Genomic DNA, 18,441 nt, shown 5'->3' on the forward strand with positions numbered 1-18,441 from the left:
ATGCAAACCGATCACACCCAATTAGGCTTTTCGTTCATCGGAGTGCGCGGTCAATCGACCAACATCCGTTCTACTCTGCCTTGTCGGATCAACAAAACTCGTCAACAACCATGTCCGAAACGATCTGGGAAAACACGCTTTCATTTGGAAAACTCCGATTGATGCGCCAGATGAAGTTCAATCCCTTGGAAGACATCAAGCCATCCTTCGAGGGAAGAATCATTCTCATCACGGGCGCAAGCGATGGAATAGGTCTACAAGCAGCCATCAAATTCGCTGGACTCGGAGCACAGAAGGTCATTCTAGGTGTTCGTAGCCTGTCCAAAGGAGAAGAGGCGGTTCAGACCATCGAGAGGGAGTCGGGCGTGCATGGAATCTGCGAAGTATGGCCCCTCGATTTACTGCAATACGATTCGATCCTTTCTTTCGTCCAAAAAGTCGAGGACGAGGTAGAAAGATTGGATATCGCGATCATGAATGCTGGTGTCTTCAGCTCGAACGATGAGGTATCGGTTGATGGTCTAGAGCTCGATATACAAGTCAACGTCGTCTCGACTATCCTTCTCAGCATTCTCCTACTTCCCAAAATGCTCAAGAACCGGAGAAAAGACTTTACCCCAGTGCTGGAGATTATCTCATCTATGAACTCCACTCAATTCTCTGCTTTGGCTCCTGATGGTATGAAAGATTCAGAAGGAATCTTAAAGTGGTATAGCCAACCTTCGCAGTTCGACAAGATCCGACAATACCCACTTTCCAAGTTGTTCCTCGAGTTCTGCCATTCCGAGCTTTCCAAGCTTGTCCTAGACAACAGTACTGGTCAGCCATTGGTGCGAATACCCAGCGTCTGCCCTGGACCGACCAAATCCGCCCTGGCAAGGAACCTTCCACTTCATCTTCAGGTCGCTTCGTGGATTTTTGGACTACTAATTCAGCAAGAGGCGGAGCAGGGCGCTAGATCGTATATCCATGGTATTGGACTTGGGCCGGAAGCTCATGGAAAGCTTTTCTCCAGATTGGAAATTACAAGGTACGTCAACTGACGTGCTTCCTATGTACGAGGCCACGAGAATGGCTGTCTGATCCGCGAGCACGCGTTGTGAGTAGTCCGCGTCTGAAAGATGACCAAGATGCGGAGGCTCGTCGCAAAGTGTGGGAAGAAACTCGGGCGATCTTCGACTCTCACCCAGATGTGGCGATCAGAGTCCAACGCGCTTTCGCCGACATTGAATTTATGCGGAGACCTCAGCGTGTCTAAGTGGACGAGCAGGACAGGTAAAATGCCATCACATGTGACAAGTACTATGGTGACCGCTGTACTGACCAGTCGCTCATGAGGGCGGTGTGGATACGCAGAAACGCTTGGCAGGTCCACTCTCAGCTGAAAGCGGAAGAGACAAGCTAGTATAGAATGCATGATGTATGGAAACTTCGTCAATGGCTATCAACAGAAATCGGGGACCGAATCAACCTTCTGAAGAAAATTGAAAGGTTGAGACTCGATCCAATCGATACTTCCAACAGGAACTCCAACGATGGTGAAATCTTTATAATCCCCATCAGGGAAATCATATCTGTCGTACAGCTGTGTCAGCTTTGTAGCGCAACGGGGCCAATCTTTGCTGTACTTCGTGTCTGTGACCTTTTCGTCGAAAGTCGAAGCCAGAGACTCGCCACCACGTCTATGCCTGTCGATCTCCTCAGAACTGTACGCTTGCCAATCATGCGAGTACGATTGGGAGCGTCGAGCGAGTGGTGTGTAAATTCGCGTTTTCCTGATAGCTCGCGAATGGATTGGAGAGTCAGTTTCGTTGTATCCTACCACGACGACCGCGTGCGGCTGATGACTACCTTCCGACCGAGCGGTCAATGTCCTTCTAATAACCTGACCGCGGTCTTCAGGTACTCGTACCAGATCGAACTTGTTCGAGTGACCAAGAAGATCCCCTAAAGTCTTCTGCGCCGCCGCGAGTCTCGCGTGCGTCGCACTGTCTCCACCTACAGCAGACTGATAGGCAGAGGACGAATAGTAGTTGGTGCTTCGGAGTGCCTCGGCGAATCGAGAAGCCACCTCGTTGCTCGATGCGTCGTCACCGGGCCTAATGCTGAAGTGGAAGGTCCCGTTCATCTGGTCGGTACTCTGACTCTGAGCCTGATCGTGAGTTCCGGTGGCGCTGGGAGGTGTATCGAAGTAATGAAAGATCACGGGTCGTGAGCCTGCGAGAGGGTGTGGGGTGGAGCCAGTCATTTGATACCTGGCATCGTACCATGGGATATTGTGACTTGAAACCCCATCGCATGCGGATGAGTGGGTTTGTCCCTCCGTGTACTCCAACAAGTCAGTGATGCCGTCCAAACCGAGGCCGATGAGCATAGTCCCTAGGTGCTACTTGTCAGAGTATGTGCTCAAAATTATTTGGTGTCAATGATGTTTGGTGGACGACCTTGTTTGAGTTGAGCCGGATCTTCGGAAAGGATGGGTGAGCTTCAGCTTGATGGAATGTGGCGATGTCAGCTGGAAGATGTATTGCGCAAAAATATCTGTGATAGAAGCCTTTTTATAGATTTCACAGCTTGCACATCTCCCATATCTGACCGGCATTTGACTCGTACTGTACTAGTGACAGCTCACACCTGGAGGGCCTTGAATCGTTGTGATGTTTTGATGTAAGGAAGGTTTACCACACAAAAAAGAGGGGCTCCGCGAAGTCGCATTGACGTGCTTTGTATAGACGTATAAACTGACTCATTATGTCACAAGGATGCATGGAGCGCAGACTCGTTACAAACGTCATATGATCATATGATCATCGTGAATGATGTCGGATGAAAGGAGCGAAGAGGTAAAAATGACGTGACGCTGTTCCTGTCTGGTCCAGCGAGCATCAGAAGGCAAGTGATCACTATCCCCTTATGGGCGACGAGATCCTGTCCTAGCCATTTTGCGGGATACAACAAAGCATCAATGCATCGTTCCCTCACTCATCATACGGCAGTGACAAAACGTTTGTCTACCAAGCTGTGATTCTCGTATGAGATATACGCAGAAGGCAAAATGATGTGAAGCGAGTCATGAGAAGGATGACTACATTTCGTATTTATGCTCTTCCACTCCCACCTCCTCCACCACCTCCAAACTTCTCACTGATCTTCAGAGACTCTGCAGCTTTCTTCAATTCCAATTGTCGTTCTTCGTAAGCGTCGTAAGCATATACAATTTTCTGTTTATTCTTCGTTCTTTCATCCGAAGGAGAAAGAGTCGTGTAATCTTCTTCTGATGAATTGTTGTCGTTATCGTTATTGTTGTTATTGTTATAATTGCCTTGGCCCGCATCTCGATTGATCGCGCGAGGATTTGTATGACTCGGGTTGAACATGTCATCCGGGTTGAAATGATCTATGTGGACCAAAAAAAAAGTTAGCTTTACCCTTCATGAAGTATTAGGAGACATTCAACTTACTGTCTTCATCAATTACTGCTCGCCTCTTGCCCAAAGCCTTCCTACTGGGTTTGATAGGTTTCGGTGGCAGATCATCCCCATCGATTTCGTCCGCTGGTAAATGTGCACCTCCTTGGGAAGACGAGTCGCCCGTGCCACTTCGCGAGGGCGTGTCACCAGAACCGTTCCGAGAAGGCACAGTACCTCCTTCTGATCCAGCATGCGCCGAGTTGGCTAGGTTGTTCAAGGATTGATGAGATGCATTATTGCCTTTAGCGAAAGGGTTGGGCAGTGGTCGAGGTCCAGCCATACGTAATCTGCCGAGGGGTGAGGATGTGCGACCTGGACCAGGGGAGGAAGAGAGTTTAGGCGGATGTGGTAAAGGATGATGATGGTCCGGCGAAGGTGTTCTTGATATTCGACCATTGGCAAATTCGCTAGTGTTTCTGAATGGATTATTTGAAGCAGGTATGGGCACAGCAACACCGCCGGAAGACGGGGGAGGGAGGGGTTGATCGTAATTTCGAGGCGATGACGTGACTTTCGGCGCGCTGTCTGGTGGGATTCTCATATGGGGGACAGGTGAGGGCGATCGAGACGAGGAAGCTTGGGGTTGGTTGGCAGGCGAGAGCAATCCCGAGTGCTCGTATGTCTGATGCTGACAACGATGCGCAGATTGATCAGCATTTCCTCAATCAGAATATTTAGGTCGACAACACTTACATTCCGGTCCATCTTTGTATCCTTTTTACTTCTTTCTCTTACTTCGCGCATCTCCCTCTCCTCGCCAGCTAATTTCGACAAATCATCGTGCTGCTTCAAGGCTTCGCCAAGGGCGCTGTGCGCTTCTAAGAGCGTGGCCAGAGCTTGTTCTTCTGACGTGTCATGCTTCGTGTTATCCGTATTCGGGTTGCCATCTAGCGTCAACGCAGCGGAACGTTCCCGAGATCGAGCTGCCTCGGCTTGAGCCCAGTCCATCTGATTTGTCAGAGATTCGTGAGCGAGGAAAACCTTTCGGTAAAATTCCTGTGAACATGCAAGTCAGCGGGCTTTCTCGAAAGCGCTGACCCAGATGACTTACCCCTATGATGGGTTTACGCTCTAACTCGTCCGGTCTAGTGAAGATCAGAGCCTCGGACAGGACCCTCGCACTCTCCTTCGCTGCAGTACACTCGTCAACCAATTTCCTGATGTCATCGCCGTGACTTGGTAGATTTGCATAGCCAGGACCGCCGTAAGCCGGAGAAGCGACACGATGACCATTATGGAGCATGTCTTGTTGCAGTGCTGAAGTATGTTGAAGTGAGGGCGAAGATGCACGGCGAGAGCTGGGGAAGGGTTGATTGGACGGAACATGTTGATGGCTAGATCTTTGAGTATAAAAAGGTTCAGGGCTGAAGATGGGATGATCCACTGGAAGAGGGTTGCCCTAAGACCATCGAATTGAGGATTAGCATTCCTTCTTGGCATTCTACCAAAAAAAACATACTTACGATGTCTGACTCCTGAGGAAGCTTTACTTTCTTCCATAATTCCCCCAAGCCTTCGCACCCTTTCTCTTGACCATACGAGAAAGTCAGATCCGAGAGTATATCCGTCATAAGTCTGTAAGTCGGTTGAGAGACCAGAGGCTTAGTCGCAGGTGCCAGCAAGATAGGCTCTAAGCTTGACAAGAACTTTTTGCTCGATGCGTGTTCTGAGCGACAAACGCTATCAGCCTGCGGTTATCCGCATGACGCACGCCCACTTGAGAACCATGAGCTATGAAGACTTACGCCTGAAACCTTTGACTGAGACGTTTCTCATCAAGTATAGCCATACTTTTGCCGCGTTCTTCCTCTCATTCTCGTTACCCCCCTTGAATTCCTTCCGAATCGCTCGAGCAGCATCCTTGGTAATACCTTCCATTCCTTCGGATTTATGTATTCGATCGCATACGTCGTAGATCTGAGAAGGAGGAGGATCCGGCTGGGCGCATAGCCATCCTGTAAAGTCGCACAAGTCAGCGTCGTCAATGTGGAGCGCGTTGCATTGAAAATTCGAGAGGCGATGAAAAAGCGGAAAGTGACTCACGTATAGCCGAACCTGCGTCATTGGGCTGTTGCTGTTGTTGTTGTTGCTGCTGGTTTCGCTTGTCACCCCCGCCGAAATCCAGTCCAAGCAATCTACTTCTGGACGGCTCTTCTGGCTCGTGACCATGTGAAGTAGAATGTCCATGCGTTGACGACGGCTGACTTTCAGTTTCGCCAGATGCAGATTGACCTGGGTTTCTCCACGCATCGAAGCTTCGCCTAGTCTCCTCCAGAATAGGTCTATTCAATTCTCCGCCGTTATCTTTCTTTTCCTTATCTTTGCCCTTTCCCCAGCCCATTCCCAAGAATCCACGTTTCTTCTCCTTGCCGTCCATTTGACTGCCCCTCCTGGAAAGGTTCACTGCATTTGGCATTTCTTCTGCGCGCGGTATTGTAGGGTTGTATGCATTCGGATTGACATTTGGCATCGGTTGTGCTTGGAAAGATTGGGTCGGGGGCGATGCGTATGGATGAGGGGAAGGGAAAGAGGTTACTTCGGGGGAAGGATAACTATTGGCTAATGGCGATCGTATCGGTTGCGATGGGAGGGGCTTTTGCAGTTTTGATGACTGATTAGATGGATTGATAGGCGCAGGTGAGGGCATATTAGCGTTGTTGTTAGCGTAAGGGTAAGGGTTGTTGTTCGAAGATGGTTGTTGTGTGTAAGTCGAAGTAGTAGTTACTGTGTCGTGATCGGACCGATTTGATAATGACCCTGTCGCTGACACTATGGACTGACCCCTTTCCCGTCCTACGCTATTGGGTGGGGGACTGATGATGTCCCCGGCTTCACCATAATGAGCTGTCGACATGCTACTCAAGCTTGCTTGCGAATGTCGAGCACTACCTGTCGGCGGTGGATAAGGGGGACGCATAGACGGAGGAGTAGCGGGCCGAGCACCAGGCGGGAGGTACAAGGCTGTGTGGGTCGATGCGCTCGATGGGGAATTATTCGATGATGGCGTAGGGGAAGTTGCAAATGAAGCGTTCGGGATGGACAATGGTTCATTCAATGAATGATCGTACATCTGAGTGTTACCATGACCGTTTGATCCGGGAGAAGGTATAGGAATACTGTTGTTTGAGGGCGAAACCATTGTCCATCCATCTGGTGAAGTCGTAGCTGATCCTCCGTACCCTTTGGACGGGCGGGTTTGGTGATGCTGGTGGTGAGGATGTTGTTGGTCATGATGTTGGCGTCGAGGAGGAGCCTGATTTGATCTCATAGATTGATCTCTTTCCTGCATCTGTTGGATCTCCAACATGCTAGGTGCATTCGAATTTGGGTTGGATCCGCCTGAGGGTCCTCTTTGTTTTCCCTTTCTTGCTTCGTTCGACATTGGTGGTGGAGGCGGAACAGCTTGAGCTGTCTCTCTGCCTGCATCTATAGGGAACGGGGTGACTTCAGGCTGATGCGAGTGTCCGAATGGCCACCTGTGCTCATGATGATGCTATGGCAGCAAATGCGAAATCAGCTATGCTTGGCTCAGCAGGAAGGCGATGACAGCTCGGCCTTCATTCACTCACATGTGTAGGGGTCGAAGCTCCCGAAGCAGGTGTGGACGTCGGAGGAGGTAAAGGATCTACAACGGGCGACTTGCTCGTGCGAAATAGTCTCTTCATATTGGTGGCTCGTTCATGTGTGCAAGCTGGTTGATGGTGTAGCGTATCCCTTAAGATATTTATCTATTGCTGTAGAAACGGATAAAGTATAATGGTGATCATCGGCCTGCGCAAGTCGAAAGCCAAGCTGTCGTCGGTGAATCCACGTAGTCGACTCAGGAATTACCGGAAGCGATCTCGTCTGCTGTCTGCTGATTCTATGTTTGGGTCTAGGTCTATGTCGATCTTTTGCTTCTGCTTTTGCTTTTGCTTCTGCTTTTGCTTGTTGTTGGAAAATGCTATGCTACGGTGAGACAGCACAATATGTCCATGTGTCTACGGTGCACTGCCTTATCCTCAAAGTCAATCCGCTTTATCAGGCCCAAACCACGTGCCTGCTTACTTCCTTGCTCTACGGTGGAGGCCATATTCGCTCACTACGAGTACCGCGATTTATTGACTTGTAAGTAATTTGCTCCCGTTCAGTGCCATGAAGTCGCCAAGTGACGGGGTTCACTGTTATATCCACATCATGTTCAAGTATCACTCACCCCTTGGCGGGCATTCAACCATCCAATCTCCTTTATCCGCCTTCTTCGTGTTTCTTCTCTTTATTCATCTTCATCTCAATCACCTTATCCTTCCTCCAGTACGACACATCAAGTACCAACAAGATGGCAGACGCTAACGATCTGTACAAAGACGATCTATATGGTGGTACGTTGACAATCTCCTCATTGTCCTAGGACGTAGTAACATGGCTTATCCTCGCATTCTTGACCTGAGCAGACCTCGACCTGGAAGATCTCGATGCCACTCAACTAGAAGAGCTTGTCGAGCCTCCTGAGCTTGAGCCTGCGCCAACAGGCTCCTCCGCCCAGGGTCCACCCGCCGCCACGCCGGCTGTGCAACAGCAAAATAATGATTTCGCCGGCCAGCAACAACCTGCTTTCGGTGCAGCGGCAGGGGCAGGAGGGAGCGAGGTCACACCTGAGCAAGCTTTGGATAGGATACGGCCAAGTGATATGCCTGATGAGGGGTTAGTAAAGTCTTTTCCATATTCATAGTGCTCTTTGTCTCCTCGGTATCTCTGTTATTACGCATCGAGGATTTGTCGTTTGTCGGGTTTAGGGGGAAGAGGACGGTTGCCAGATATTTTCAGTATCTCTCCACGCCCGTCTTGTCGGATAGGGACAACAGGGGTACGGATGTTCGGTCGCATAGGGGTTGATGGCTTCTAATGGAAGAAAGGAAGAATATGAGGGGCATTGTTGACGACGAAAGCCCCTTCGGGGAGCGACTAGTCTCCTTGGCCAGAATAACTCACGTGGAGAGTTTTGGATGCTTGTTTGAGGGCCGAACTCGTAAAGTACTGGTATCTCTCAAAAACAAGGAAAACCCATACTTCTTCTATTTAGTCTTCCTATAGTGTCGAATCACGTATAGCTACCTCGAAATCGTTGACTAATTGCTTGTTATACCTCTATCTACCTATCATAACCTATAACCCATAACCCATAAAACATAAACACAAAACATGAAACGTAAAACGTAAAACGTAACCCATAACCCATAAAAATCAATAATAAACAACACATAACATATCGTTATATCGATGAACCTATCGAATGTACCGATTATCGAACTTGAATCTACAATGGATGACCTCGATGTAATGGTGACAACACGGGTGGTACTATTCGATGATCTCTGATAACTCTCGTTCTATTCCTCCATTTCCTCCATTCCTCCATTCCTCCATTCCCGATCTCATCCCCCATGTATCCCTCTGGCATCGATCGTCTCTATCGGACGCATACCATCCACCGTCACACCGTTTCTCATGTCTACTGATTTACTACGTTACTGTCCTTCGGCTGGATGAAATGAAATGGAAAATTAAACCTCAACAGCAAGATGTTCATCGGTGGTCTGAACTGGGAAACAACCGATGGTACGTCAATCGTCAATTATCGTAGTGACAGCCGCATCAACATTCCTTGCATACCCCTTCAGCACTATACGCCACTCATGCTGACAGATAAGTGGTTCTCACAGACGGCCTCAAAGCTTACATGGCCCAATTTGGCGAAATCGAAGCATGTACAATCATGCGCGACCTGACCGGCCGATCGAGGGGATTCGCATTCCTCACTTACAAGGGCTCCGAAGCCGTTGATCGGGTCTTGCAGAAGACCCATACTTTAGATGGTAAACAGGTGAGTTCATCTCAATGTCATTGCTGCATTTACCTTCTTCATACGACCTCAAACATGCTCCGCGGCATTGTACCACGAGTGAAGAACGGTGTATCCTCCTGGAAATGGCTTATCTTGATTATCACAATGTAAAATGCTCATGCTCATGCTCATGGTATACTTTTATTTTTCTTCTCTCCAAAACAGATCGATCCTAAGCGAGCTATCCCAAGAGCAGAGCACGAACGAACTGCCAAAGTCTTCGTCGGTGGACTGGCGCCATCCGTCACTGGCGAGAGTCTCCGATCATTCTTGACCCAATTCGGGCCGGTCATGGACGCCACGGTGATGTTCGATAAAGAGACGACCCGCTCAAAGGGGTTCGCATTTGCCACTTTCGGGGACGAGGAGAGTGTGCAGCGCGCTATGGAGAATAGCGGTATAGAGTTGGAAGGGAAAGCTGTAAGTCTACACGACACACATAACGCAGTGTTCTGTTTTGTTTTGTTTTGTTTTGTTACGTCCTTTCTTCCCTCTTAAAACCAGGCAATCTTTAGTGCGTTTTTAGTCGAAGTCAGAGTCAGAGTCAGAAGGATACCAATAAATACCAAAGATTCGCTCCTTCACACTTATCTTACGTGTATACTTACGCTTATGCTTGAGCTTATGTTGATGTTTATGCGTATGCGTTTACGGTAATAGATCGAGATCAAACGTGCTCAACCTAGAGGAGCCGGCACGCAGCCTGGGAAATTCCAATCGGGTCATCAGGGACAAGGGCGAAATAACCAATATGGCGGTGGCGGCGGCGGAGGCAACAACAATAATTACAATGGAATGGGTATGGGTATGGGAATGGGTATGAACAACATGGGCGGTGGCGGAGGAGGAGGGGGAGGTGGATTTGATCCGAATGCAATGGCAATGATGTATCAGAATATGATGAAGAATAGCGGTATGGGTGGGTTTTATGTCTTTTCGTCTTGCGTCTTAGTCTTCGACTTTATCTTCATTTTTATTTTCTCGTTTAATTCGACTCGATAACTACTCTCTCACCTTTTTGGGAGTTTTTCAAGGTGTAATGTAATGTGACGGGAGGCGGGACGAAGAAAGCTGAGCTGACGATCATTTGCGTTCGCATTTGCGGTAAAAGGCTCAATGATGCCTGGTTTCGACCCTTCAGCTATGGCTATGATGTATCAAAATATGATGAAGAACATGGGTGGCGGCGGTGGCGGCGGCGGGCAAGCTGGCGGACCGAACAACAATAATGGGAACGGTAACAATGGGGCACCGGCTATCAACCCGAATATGGCGATGCGCAATATGGGCGGGATGATGGGCATGAACGGCATGGGCGGTATGGGCGGAATGGGTGGTATGGGCATGGGCGGAATGGGTATGGGTGGAATGGGTATGGGAGGTATGGGCATGGGAGGAATGGGAGGAATGGGTATGGGTGGGATGGGTAATATGGGAGGAATGGGAGGAATGGGAATGGGCGGTATGAATATGGGAGGAGGTGGTGGAGGTGGGGGTAGGGTGAGTAAACTTGTGAACACCTGAGCTTTGGAATGTACGGCAATGAAAGCTGATTTCAAAATGAAACAAAATGAAATCAACGTGAACTGCAGAACATGAACCAACAAATGAGGCCCGTTCCGAACGCCCCTCGAGGTCCAGCAGCTATGCGAGGACCTAATCAAGGTTCCACGACTCCTCAAGGTGGCTCAGGCTCCGGTTCTGGGTCTGGGTCCGGGTCGGGATCAGGCGCTCCGCCTACAGGTCCTGGTGCACAGAGGTATTCGACTCAAGGCAACGCAAGAGCCAAACCTTACTGAGGATCGGGCATCATGGGATCATGCGGTCACCTCTGGATTGCTCGCATGACATCAAGGCAGTTTAGATGTCTCAAAGTAAGCAGTCATTATGGGGTAATGGTCGAGATATCTCTATTATCTTCCATCTGTATATGTAAAACATATCCCAAAGCAAGCGATCTCAGCAATCTCAGCAATCTCCAAACATCAATCATGCATTATGTACTTTTTCATGAGCTTTGATCCAATTCGACCTGCCAGCACGCCCGTCTATCAGTGGGACTCAGACCAAGGTGTACGCCGTATAAAATTGCACGGCCGCGGCACCATTTTTCTTGATACACCACGAATAGAACAATTTCCCAACATATCATGATTTGCAACTGAACCTCTGCAACTCACACCACTCAGCCTTGTCTTCGCATCAAGATAGGAAGAATCATGCATCTCGTGAAGTCAAAGATCAAGATAAACAGGATAATCTATCTAGGCCAAACTGAGGATGGTACACGTCCTATACCTATGTGAATGATTCTGCTGGATTCAAATCTTGATTTTCAAGCATATTGTCATCTTAATGATTGATTTTGTTGAACAGACAAAAAGAAGAAAAGAAAGAAAGTATCCTCCTTGATGTGATGTTGTAATTTGTTTACATTGCAATTTGAGTGAATGATGCAGAAGTGATTAGATGCGTTTTGCATTCGCTTTGGCCTAAGATTTGGAGTTGCATTTGAGGACGAAGACGATGATGAGGGAAGCCGTATCACCAACTGAACCCACCGGCTACTAGCCTACTGTTGCCAGTGTTGTCCATATCCATTTCTACTTCCATAATGACCGGCCGCAGCGTAATGTCCCCAATCTTGTCCGCCGTATCCGCCTCCGTAAGGGTACGAGTTGAACCCTTGTTGAGCGGCATTGGCAGCTTGGTTGTTCTGCGCCGCAGCAGCTTGTTGCTGCTGCTGTTGGTGTTGTTGGCCTTGCTGTCCTTGTTGGGCTGATCTACCCTGAAGCGAGGATTGAGATTTGAATCCATCATCAGGGGTGGCTGCTTGAGCCCTGTTACCGCCTACATTGACGTTGGAAGCAGCTGAAGAGGAAGTGTTGGAAGATCCAAGGAAGTTGTGTAAGCCTTGTTGAGAATTGTATGATCCCGGAGCTAACGAGTTTCCTCCTTGACCAGGAGTTTGAGATTGCTGTTGACCTTGACCTTGACCTTGTCCAGCGGTAGGAGTCTGCTTGTTCGCGGAATCACCGTATCGACCGAGACCCCCGAAAGATTGATCATCGTAAGCGTTGGATGAAGGGTATCCGGAGGGAGGTTGACCATATGGCGAGTGAGAAGAGGGCGGTTGAGGCTTGCTACCTTGGATAGGAGCAGGTGGAGCTTGGGGAGCTGGCTGACCATACAAGTTTCGTTGAGCTAACGGATAGTACTGTTGGAAACCAGCTTGGGGAGCTTGACCATCTGAGCAGCAGATTCGTAATCACCGTCAGCCATTTCTCCCACCACGATGAGACTGCTAAAGATAAGTTTGAACTTCACTCACATTGGTAGTATGGGTTGTAAGGACCTTGTTGGTAGTAACCCATGTTGCCCATTTGCGAGTAGTAGCCGCTTTGTTGGTGAGGCGGTTGGCTAGGAGCAGAAGGAGTGTGAGAAGGAGCTGGAGCAGCGGCTTTGGGCTCATCGACTGGTGGTCGAGGGTATCCACTGGCGCTGTATGAGTCATAAGCCTAAAGATATGGGCAAACAGCATCAGCATCATACATTACGGGGAAACAACGCAATAGCACTTACTCGGTGGGCAGCACCGTATGGGTCATTAGCTTGCGAATGTTGAGATTGCTGTTGCGCAGGTTGACCGAACAAGTGGGATTGTTGTCCGAAAGCGCCGAAGGGAGTATCGTATGGGCTGGAGGTTGGTTGCTGCTGTTGTTGTTGTTGAGCAGATTGGGTTTGCCCAGCTTGTTGTCCTTGGGTGTCGGTCTGTTGTTGAGGTTGAGAACCGATTGAGTTGTAGAAGTCTTGTTGTCGGTAGTACTGGTTGGCTTGTGACGCTTGATCTTGTTGCTGTGTGTGTGCCGGAGCAGCTTGTTGTTGTTGCAAGTATTGGTAGGCTTGCATTTGTTGTTGAAGCGTTTGATGAGGAGAGGTGTATGATTGTTGTTGGGATTGAGCAGGTTGAGCGGTTTGTTGAGGTTGAGAGTAGTAGGGAGCTGATGGTACTGAAGAAGAGGGGGCAGCGGGAGCAGCAGATGGGGTGGGAGCTGAGGGTTGTTGAGGTTGAGAGACTTGGGCTGCGGGGGCAGATGGTTGAGTAGCGCGGACAGGAGAAGCGGCGATCGGAGCGGGAATGGGGGCAGCTTGTAAGGGGGTCTCCTGTTTGGGTTGTTCAGGCGGTACAGGCGAGTCGACACCGTCACCGTTGATACCGCCAAAGCTGAGAGAACCAAATTGCATTTCCATACCGGCTAAGCCTTGAGCTGTTGGGGGAAGAACAACACCTTGTCCTTCGGCATCCTTGTACCTTTGTGCGGCTCTAGAGCTAGATCGAGGTTGTTGAGCGATCTGTACACCTGGAGCAGCCTTGGCAGCAACGCTGTTGAAACCTGGTGGTCCTTGGTAAGTTGTCACTGGTTCAGCGGCAGCGGCAGGTTCGGCTTTAGCCCATTCGGGTTGAGCTCCAGATCCGGCAATCGCAGGATCAGACTCCCAAGCATCAGCCGAAGTTTCAGCTTGCGCAGGGACAGTCTCCTCGGGTAACAGATCTTCAGCGGGGGCGGCAGTGAAAGGCTCCTCGGCAGCTGGAGCGTCCTCTATAGCAGCAGCGGCTTCCTCAGTCTCTTGTGGTGCAGGGGCATCTCCTAGCGCCGCTACCTCCTCTGCCGGAGTCTCTTCTAATGCTGCAGGTGCAACTTCGCCTTGAGCTTGAGCTACGGGTTCATCAGAGGTTGTGGTCGGTTCTGATTCTGGCTCGGGTAAAGGTTCGGGTGCGACAGGTGCGGGTGGAGGAACAGGTTTGGGTTTCTCGATCGGCCTGTGATGAGTCACGGCGTCAGGCTATGTAAGAAGTCGGAGAGAAAAGAGAGGAATGAGTTGACTTACTTAGCGATTTGGGCCCAAGTCAACTTAGGCTTGGCCGCCGGCGGGACAGAGGAAGATGCGACTTGTACCGGTTTCTCGATATCCTTTTGCCAACCTGTACCACCAGTCTTAGCTGCTTTTGCTAATTCCTTGGGAGCGGGCGCGTCGCCCCAGCCACCAGATGCGGAGAAGTCTTCACCTTTGGATGTATCAGCGATGGTTTCGTTGGTCTCTTGCTCTTGATCCTCGGCCGAAGTAGCTTGTTGGACTTGGTTGGCCCACCCTTCTGTAGTCGTAGCGGTGGTAGTCGGGAATTCGCCATTTTGCGCAGCCTTTGAGGAGCCATTGACATTGCTTGCTCCACCTCGACCGCCTCTAATACCCCCTCGTCCACCTCGACCACCACGGAACGGTTCTGGATCTTCGTTAGCACCGAAAGACTCATTCTAGGGGAAAAGGAGGGAAATGCATAACTCACCACCTCCACGTCCACCTCGACCGCCTCGAGCACCACCACGTCCGCCACGAGCCGGCCTGTCACCTCTTGATCCAAATCCTTCACCGTTCACAGCTTCCCAACCGCCTGTATCGGCATTTCGGTTCGAGTGACCCTTGCTGGTGTAAGTTTCCTTTGACTTGGTCGGCTTCTTCTTTGTAGCCGAGGTGAATTGCGATGCACGGCCTAATCACAGCGCAGTCCCGTGAGTGAGCTTGGCAGTCTAAGATTTATTGTGCAGTTGTAAAAGGGAAAGTGCTTACCCTCTGTGATGCTCAATGCGGCTTCCTCGACATTTCCTTTTGTATCTTGCAACGTGAATACTAGGTCTCCTTCGTCCCATGAGGGGAAAATCGCTTGCAGTTGCGAGAGTTGCGAAGAGTACTTCACGGCTAATTCATCTACTGATGCCATTGTGTAGTGGATCGAAGAATGATGGGTGCTGAGGGAAGGGAAGTGTTGAGAGTGGATATGTTACTGAAGGAGCGATTCAATGAACCTTTTGAAACTCCAAATTCAAAACGGAAAAATCGAACAATCGACTTGGGAATCAAGGTGCAAGCAATATTCTTGCGAACCGCCTGATATGCGTGCTGCTGTTGTTTGGTTATTTGCTGAACCAAGCAGTATATGGATTGATATATGTGGAGAGAGAGATGAGAAGTTGATTTGATCTTTTGATGCAATGTTGAAATTGTGTGGTGTAGGTGCGTGCTTCTACAATGCTCTATGCTCTATGCCGCATACAGACGCAAGGGTCTCCGCGTTTCTTCACCTGGTCTAAGCGAACCTCATCCGCCACATTCAATCCATCAATCAACCTTCTCCGAAATACACCGACTCCATATCAGATTTTGACCACGCGACCGCACATTATCAATTTGCCAAAAGCAAAGCTTGCCTTTTGATTGCCACATCATGAGCATCCACTCAGGGCGGTTGGTGTGGAGATTTTCAATATTTTGATATTTTCAAGTTTAGTCAAGTCCATCGCATTTTGAAGGTTTTCATGCTCACAACTGGTCAATCTCATCCACTATCACAAAAGGCTGTATCTTCATCAGGCTATCCATCAACACCACGGCCGTTCTTTCTTCTTCATCATCATCCAAACTTTCGCTGGCTTTCACTAGCTCTTTGCCGAAGCGCAGAATCCCCCTTCCCTCCCCTCCCCCTCCTTGCCACCACCAAGTAGAGATCGCCCAAGATGTCCTCAGTAGCTGGATTACAGCGGATCACCCCCGTGCCGACCTCGTCGGACTTCATAGACATTGTTCTCAATGCTACCATGAGGAAGACACCCACCGTCATCCACAAGAACTTCAAGATATCCCGTATCAGGAATTTCTACATGCGAAAAGTCAAGTTCACTCAAGATGCCTTTGACGAGAAATTAGGCAAAATCATCTCCGAGTTCCCTGTGCTCGACGTAAGTATCTTCATCGTTCACCCCTGCTATCCATAACGCTTGTAACGATATACAGCTGACTTTACATCTCGTGATTAGAACTTACACCCTTTCTTATCGTCTTTGTTGAACGTGCTGTACGACAAAAACCACTACAAATTAGCTTTGGGCCAAATCAACACCGCTCGACACTTGATTTCACAAGTATCAAAGGATTACAACCGATTATTAAAGTTCGGAGACTCGTTGTACAGATGTAAACAATTGAAGAAGGCAGCTTTGGGTCGTATGGCAACTATCATGAGAAGGCAGAAAGACCCATTAGCGTATCTCGAACAAGTTCGACAACATATCTCCCGATTGCCAGCTATAGACCCCAACACCCGAACATTGCTTATCTGCGGTTACCCGAATGTCGGAAAGAGTAGTTTCGTCAACAAGATTACAAGGGCCGATGTCGATGTTCAACCTGTAAGTTGCCCTTTTCTACCTTGCGTCCTATTCTGGCCCGTTTATGTACCATTTTTCCACTATAAATGGGTACTGATAAATGGGTACTGATTTTTACGCCTGCTCTGCAGTACGCTTTCACCACCAAATCGCTCTTTGTCGGTCACATGGACTACAAGTACCTCAGATGGCAAGTCATTGATACTCCAGGAGTGCTCGATCACCCCTTGGAGGAGATGAACACCATCGAGATGCAATCTATCACCGCTTTGGCCCATCTGCGAAGTGCTGTTCTGTATTTCATGGATTTGAGTGAACAATGTGGTTATACTATCGAAGCTCAGGTGAGTTATCTATCCTACGATACTAACCGTATACACAGCGGCTAATCGTCGCGGTCCGTCACAGTGCAAGCTATTCCATTCCATCAAGCCATTGTTCACCAATAAGCCCACCATCCTCGTCATCAACAAGATCGACATCGTCCGATTAGCCGATCTATCAGACGAAAACAGAGCTTTTGTCCAAACTATCTTGGACGACAAGTCAGTCACCGTAGTCGAAGCATCAACGTACTCCGAAGAAGGTGTGATGGACGTTAGGAATGTATCATGTGATGCTTTGTTAGCTCATCGAGTTGAACAGAAGCTCAAGGGAAACAGAATTGAGATGGTCGCCAACAAGATCCACGTTGCCGTACCCCAGAAGAGAGACGATGTGGAGAGGACGCCATTCATACCTGAAGCCGTCAAACACAGGGTCAAGTATGATAAAGAGGATCCCAACAGGAGGAAGTTGCAAAGAGACGAAGAGCAAGAGATGGAGTTGTCCGGTATGGGTATCTATTCTGCCGATACCAAGAGTAAGTCAAAACCCATATTTGCTCAACTACCAGAAACCAGCTGATGTTCTATGCAATTTGCAGAGGACTACATCCTTGCCGACGATACTTGGAAGTACGATAAAATACCCGAATTCCTCAACGGAAAGAACGTTGCCGACTTTATCGATCCTGATATCGCTGAGAAGCTTGAGGCGTTAGAAAGGGAAGAAGAAGCTTTAGAAGCACAAGGATTCTACGCATCTGACGAGTCTGAGATGGTGAGTCTTGCTGATTTGCACATTCTTTGCTCCAACTATGCAAAATGCTGATACGGCGGTATGAGTTGCAGCTCGATTCCGATGAAGAAGAATTCCAAGATGCAGCCGACCAAATCCGCAAGAAGAAAGCATCCATTAAGAAGATATCTCAGGAGAAGAACCATTTACAAAATCGACCTATCATCCCTCGAAAGAAACGTCATGTCACTTTATCAGAATTCACGACCGGTATGAGGAAATCAGGGCACGATCCTCTTGCCCTCGAGAAACGTGCTGCCAGATTGATGGAAGGCAAGAAAGAAGCTTGGGAAGCTGCTGAAGCTCGTGATGCTGTCGCTGCCCAAGCAGCAGCAGAAGGTGATATGGATGTCGACATGGATATGGATGGCGAGGCTCGACCGTCCAAGAGTAAACCGATCCGAACGAAGAGCGGTATGGCCGTCTCCGCGTCGAGAGCTCCACGAAGTAATAGACAAATGGCGGGTCTCGCGACTACTGGACAGTCTGATAAAGCCAATGAACTGCGAGATTTCGCACAACGTCTACCGAACAGGTTGGCGAAAGCCTCGGAGTCGGATAGACATATCCCGATCACGAGACCTAAGTGGATGTTGGCTGGAAAGAGGAAAGGAGGAAAGACTGAGCGACGATAGGTCCGGTCTGGTCTGTCTTTCTCTTCTCTGCTGTTACAGATCTTGGCTTTCTGGCCGTTAGACGTGTGTCACATCCAATTTTGATATTCTTTGGATTTGGATTTGGGTGA

General features: G+C 49.1%; 6 protein-coding genes across 6 annotated transcripts; 3 read left to right on the top strand and 3 right to left on the bottom strand.

Moving 5' to 3' along the window:
• Positions 1–110: 110 nt before the first annotated feature.
• I303_101565 (uncharacterized protein) lies at positions 111–1,258 on the top strand (the record flags this gene model as incomplete). The annotated part of the gene is made up of 2 exons (XM_018405645.1): positions 111–1,030; positions 1,108–1,258. 2 exons carry the CDS (start codon positions 111–113, stop codon positions 1,256–1,258), a joined length of 1,071 nt encoding a protein of 356 aa, XP_018265926.1.
• Positions 1,259–1,444: 186 nt separating this feature from the next.
• Positions 1,445–2,374, bottom strand: I303_101566 (uncharacterized protein; the record flags this gene model as incomplete). The annotated part of the gene is made up of 1 exon (XM_018405644.1): positions 1,445–2,374. The coding sequence occupies one exon, from the start codon at positions 2,372–2,374 to the stop codon at positions 1,445–1,447; it is 930 nt and encodes a 309-aa protein (XP_018265925.1).
• Positions 2,375–3,098: 724 nt separating this feature from the next.
• On the bottom strand, positions 3,099–7,135 carry I303_101567 (uncharacterized protein; the record flags this gene model as incomplete). Its single annotated transcript, XM_065968366.1, has 8 exons — positions 3,099–3,397; positions 3,462–4,098; positions 4,164–4,466; positions 4,522–4,869; positions 4,934–5,136; positions 5,216–5,425; positions 5,514–6,963; positions 7,040–7,135. The coding sequence occupies 8 exons, from the start codon at positions 7,133–7,135 to the stop codon at positions 3,099–3,101; spliced, it is 3,546 nt and encodes a 1,181-aa protein (XP_065824438.1).
• Positions 7,136–7,788: 653 nt separating this feature from the next.
• Positions 7,789–11,153, top strand: I303_101568 (uncharacterized protein; the record flags this gene model as incomplete). The annotated part of the gene is made up of 9 exons (XM_065968367.1): positions 7,789–7,831; positions 7,904–8,153; positions 9,028–9,068; positions 9,173–9,333; positions 9,520–9,774; positions 10,015–10,273; positions 10,466–10,854; positions 10,947–11,037; positions 11,098–11,153. 9 exons carry the CDS (start codon positions 7,789–7,791, stop codon positions 11,151–11,153), a joined length of 1,545 nt encoding a protein of 514 aa, XP_065824439.1.
• Positions 11,154–11,926: 773 nt separating this feature from the next.
• I303_101569 (uncharacterized protein) lies at positions 11,927–15,133 on the bottom strand (the record flags this gene model as incomplete). Its single annotated transcript, XM_018405640.1, has 6 exons — positions 11,927–12,603; positions 12,686–12,872; positions 12,937–14,176; positions 14,245–14,638; positions 14,702–14,905; positions 14,983–15,133. 6 exons carry the CDS (start codon positions 15,131–15,133, stop codon positions 11,927–11,929), a joined length of 2,853 nt encoding a protein of 950 aa, XP_018265921.1.
• Positions 15,134–15,926: 793 nt separating this feature from the next.
• I303_101570 (uncharacterized protein) lies at positions 15,927–18,331 on the top strand (the record flags this gene model as incomplete). The annotated part of the gene is made up of 6 exons (XM_018405639.1): positions 15,927–16,148; positions 16,227–16,598; positions 16,709–16,921; positions 16,986–17,439; positions 17,503–17,678; positions 17,750–18,331. The coding sequence occupies 6 exons, from the start codon at positions 15,927–15,929 to the stop codon at positions 18,329–18,331; spliced, it is 2,019 nt and encodes a 672-aa protein (XP_018265920.1).
• Positions 18,332–18,441: the final 110 nt, after the last annotated feature.

The sequence above is a fragment of the Kwoniella dejecticola genome, chromosome 2 (genome assembly GCF_000512565.2).
Source record: "Kwoniella dejecticola CBS 10117 chromosome 2, complete sequence".
NCBI lineage: Eukaryota > Fungi > Basidiomycota > Tremellomycetes > Tremellales > Cryptococcaceae > Kwoniella > Kwoniella dejecticola.